The following is a 4496-nucleotide window of genomic DNA, read 5'->3' on the forward strand; positions in this document are numbered from 1 at the left end:
AATCTGAAGAAATTCAAGTGGAGAGAGAGGCTGGGGACAAATGCCCAAAAGCTTTAACAGTTTGGGGGTGGGGAGGGGCAAGAAGAAGGCACGGACAGACAAGAAGGTATGCGGAGCACCTCGAAGAAAGGGCCTGTCTAGTTCTCATCCCCAGGGCTGGCATGGGGCTTAGTAGGCGCCTGGTAACTATCTGCTGGATGCGCGAATTAACAAGCAAGGATATCAGCAGTGCAGGGGCAGCTTTTAACACTGGGCCTGAAGCTCCTAGTCACTCTGCTTTGACCTCCTCGGCATGGCAGGGAGACAGCTGCGAGCAACTGCAGCATTTCCAGCCCGCCTGGGAACGGCCTCTGCCTACAACCACTTCCTCACAAATGCTGCAGAAAAAGACCACCCCAGGAATGCTGCTAGCCTCACAGAAGCCCTCCTATGTCTGTCCCCACAAGGTAACTAACTAGCTGCTTGAACAGGAAGGTTGCTTCATAGAGAGCTGGAGGACTTCTTCCAGCCCCCAGGGCAGGAGACAAGGGAGGTTGTCTCTCAAGGGGGGTTGAGAAAGTAAATGCCATATGCATTACGAAAGCCATGCAGTTCCCAACTCTGCCTCTGCTCCCCATAAAAAGCCCCTCACCTGCACAGGTCTCTTCCTAGCCTGCTAATTATAGGCTGCATAACCCATTCTCTGCTGAGCCTCATCTATGGGCTCCAGGCCCTAGGGAATCTCACCAGGGGCTATTTTCAATGTTCGTCAAGCTTTGTGAAATGTGCCCCTGCAAGCCTGCCCCACGTGCACTAATGGGGGCACACTGGCTTCACTCTGCTTCTCCTACCCTCGGGCAGGGAAGGCGGCCCAGGGGGTGGTGACACTGTTAGCATTTTAGGGAACGTTCAGATAAGTGTCGCCCTGGTGTCCTGATTCTGCTCTGGGACAGGGGAAGGCCAAGATGACTGCTCTGGCCCCTGGACCCTGGGGCAAGTTCTCTGAGGGCTGTCAGCTGTACCCAGGCTGCCAGCTTCCCCGACCCTTTCTGCTTGTGAAAGCTCAGGACCCCAGGGGACTGATTTCTTCATAAGTCTCCCAAATGCAAATCCTCCTCATAAGTATTTATGATGCTGCGGATTTAACATAATAAAACACTCTGCGATTATGGATGAGCCAGTCAGAGAAAGCCAAGGTTCTCCAGGAGGCGAGAAAAGGAGACATTTCAATCTCGCACATTAAATAAGAAAAAATTAGCTTAGCCCCAAACCATCTTCCCCGCAGAGGCCTGGGAGCACTTCCCACATTGCCCTTACCCTTTTCCGGAGCACTTCCCACATGTAGGCCCCTGGGTGGGCTGGGCTCCTCTGGAGGATGCCCAGTAATGCTCAGCCCTCAGAGTCAGCTCCCTGCCCAATCTGCACAGAAAAGGGGTGGGGAGCATGGTTGCCTGGGTGGCCCATGGCCCCCCCTGCAGCTGGGGTGGGGCTTTCCTAACCAGCAACCTGAAGCCTGGGCAGAGACAGGGCAGAGATGCAGGGGCAGAGACAGGGATGGGTTCAGTGAAGGGTCTGCGGTGTGTTTCTGGCTGCAGGGAGGAGCCAGCAAAGTTGGGGAACTAAGAGGCAGGGTGTCCACAGGTTCCAAGCAGATGTTGGGGAGAAGGGTCCCAGTTCCAATCCTGGCTCCACCCTCTCATGGGCCATGTGACCTCTGTGAGCCTGAGTTCCCACAAGTAAAACAAAGTAAAGTTTCCTGCTCCAGGCTGTTGCAAGGATAACTGAAGAGAATGCCCCTGGGGAATATGAGTACTCAGAAGTGCTAACTACTCTTTCTAAAGATTATTCTTCCAGGGCCCTGAGGGTGGATCCTCCCTGCCACTGCTGACCCTAGTCCCAGGCCAACTCCCAGCCCGCTGAACCTCACTACTACAGAGGAGGCAGTGCCAGGTAAGACACCAGCTCAGGCCACCCCTTACTGGCCCTGTGGTCTTAGGCACATCTCCTGACTTCCACTTGGAAAATGGGTAATGTCACAGCCTCCCTCCTGGGTTGCTGTGCATCCTAAGGATCACTAAGCGTCACCTCCTTGTTATAGTTCACATAGTGACTCCAGACCTAGAAGGAGGCAAGAGATTTCATTTATGTGAGCCTGGGCTAGCCCAGCTGGACAGACCCCCTCCCCAGGAATGGCTGGGTGAGTGGACAGAGAGAATAATAAGAGGCCTAGAGAAAGGGCAGTGAGAGGCTGAGGGACTCCCACGTGGCTCTATATCTTCCTTGTCCTCCTCTCTTCCATCCCCTTCCTTTCCTAACGACTTCTTTTTTGAATTACTGCCAGGGAACCCAGCTCTGCCCTCCAGGGGCTGACGGTGCTGGGGGAACACCTGGCTCCACCTCCTCCAGGATGGGGTCTCTGGAGGCTGCACCCCACCTGCTAGGACACTGATAGACTCCTGGACCAGCCAAAGACATGAAGAGGCACGTTAAGGGCCATCTAAGCACCATTCTCTTTCTTGCTTTGGTTTAAAGATGGGTGCAAATTCTTTGACATTCCCTCCATTGAGAGGTGGGGGTCTCTGTCCCTTTGAAACCAAGTGGGCTCTGTGACTGCCCTGACCAGTTGAATACAGCAGAAGTGACACTATGTGACTGCAGAGACTAGGTTTCGAAAACCACATAGCTTCTGCCTTGTCTCTTGGAAAACTTTCTCTTCAGCCATAATATGAAAAGTCTTATCACCTGAGGCCAACACAAGAGAGACCATGGAGAGAGAAGGGAGAGAGCAAGAGAGAGAGGTGTGCTCAAGAAGGCCCAGCAGTTCAGGCCCTAGCTGTCCGCAACTACATGAGAGACACCGAGCCAGATCTGCCACCTGAGCCTGCTGACTTCCAGAATCATGAAAGATACTAATTATTGTTATGGTTTTAAGCCACTATGCGTTGGGGTCATTTTTTTTGCACTAACAGATAATTGGAATAGTCCTATAGCATAATGTGTTTGGAAAGACTGGTCTATGCAGGTTTGGCACAGATGCTGCCCTCTATCCTGTACTCAGAGTAGACATCACTAATTGATCACAGCACACTCCCCAAGGCCAGACCCGCCCTAGAACCTTGGTCAACTAGAAATCCAGGCAGTCACTGCAAATTGAACAGAGTTAGGTAAAACAGATTTGCCATCAGAGATCTAAGGTTTCAGTAGGCTGCGCCCAAGAGAAGCCCAGGTTTCCGAATAATAACATAGCCACTGTTAGGACCTAGTGGTAACTTAGAGGAAATGCAAGCAAAGTAGCTAGGGCTGCTGCCCTTCTAAGCGTAAATTGAGAAAGGATGGCAACAGCCGTCCAGGGGATCTAAGGGTCATGCTAGTTTGCCTGGATGTCTCCTAAATCATTCCTTCTTCCATGGTACATCCAGATGGAAGCTCTCTCCCAGCCCTTCACTAATACAGCGGTAGAAGTTCTCTACTGACCCCTTTGTGAGAGGTTGACACACAAGCTGGTGTTACAGCTTAGTGCTGTGATCCATTTCCACAAAGCCAGAGCCGGACTTATGGGATGCCAGGCTCTTCCCTTCTGACTGATCTCAACAACGCTTGGAAGACCAGCTTCCACAAGCCTTGCTTCCCGGTCCTATCCAACCACTCGCGTGATATCCCCACAACAGCCCAGGCAGCTGTTGATAGACAGGTTCCCCTGAAAAAAAATAGGAAAGAAGACCCATTTCCCTGCATGTCTTCTGCTGGCTGCTGACATGCTGTCACAGCATGTGGCTGGAAAGGGAAAGTCCATTCTATTGGCAGGGTCCCAGGTAACTGATCTGACTTCTCAATCTTCATGGAGGAGTCTGAGCTGCCTATCTCCTACTTTGGTAGCCACTGTTTAAGCGGGTAGAAAAGCAGCAGCAGCAGACAAAAGGGGAGTGGAGAAGGCTGGAGGTGAAGTCAGGTCCGAGAGAGGAAGGAAAGTGGCCTACCTGTTGACAAGCAGGAAGTTCGCCATGAGGCACAGCACGGAGGGCACGGTGGAGGCGATGGAAAGGTAGCTCTCAAGGTAGTTCTGCAAGCACAGAAGAGGTCACTGAGGTCACTCGGGATGGGGGAGGGGGCATAGAGACAGGCCCTTCTTGGTGGGGCTTCTCCCCATTGTCTTCAGATACTTAGACCATTGTCGAATTTCAGAATTATCCAAATGGGTTTTGTTGTGACCCAACCACATTCTCACATTCTTGCAACTGAGGCCTCTTAGGACTATACCAGGCCCCGAACCCTGCAGGGAAACTTTGTCCTGATGCATGCAGGTGGCTCCCTCAATAGAGCACCCATTCAAGGTCAAAGCTATTTTGGGAAGTGGCTCCTACACTGGCCAAAATGAAGGAAAACGGCATTTTCCTAGCTCAGGATTTTGTAGACAAAGAGTGCATGAGATCACAGATAAGATGAAGAATTCCTCACTGTAATGTGCTGGAACTTAGAGCTAAAGAAGCTGTGTGGCAACTGTGTTTTTCAAAACTAAG

General features: G+C 51.7%; 1 protein-coding gene across 1 annotated transcript in view; it reads right to left on the reverse strand.

Annotated features, from left to right (window-relative positions):
- The window catches only part of SLC29A3 (solute carrier family 29 member 3), a 38323-nt gene that overhangs the window by 13450 nt on the left and 20377 nt on the right, over positions 1-4496 (reverse strand). The window contains exon 2 of the mRNA XM_025049413.1: positions 3957-4039. Coding sequence (XP_024905181.1) covers positions 3957-4039 — 83 coding nt within the window. The remainder of the gene's footprint in view (positions 1-3956; positions 4040-4496) is intronic.

This window comes from Pteropus alecto, unplaced genomic scaffold (genome assembly GCF_000325575.1).
Source record: "Pteropus alecto unplaced genomic scaffold, ASM32557v1 scaffold155, whole genome shotgun sequence".
Lineage (NCBI taxonomy): Eukaryota > Metazoa > Chordata > Mammalia > Chiroptera > Pteropodidae > Pteropus > Pteropus alecto.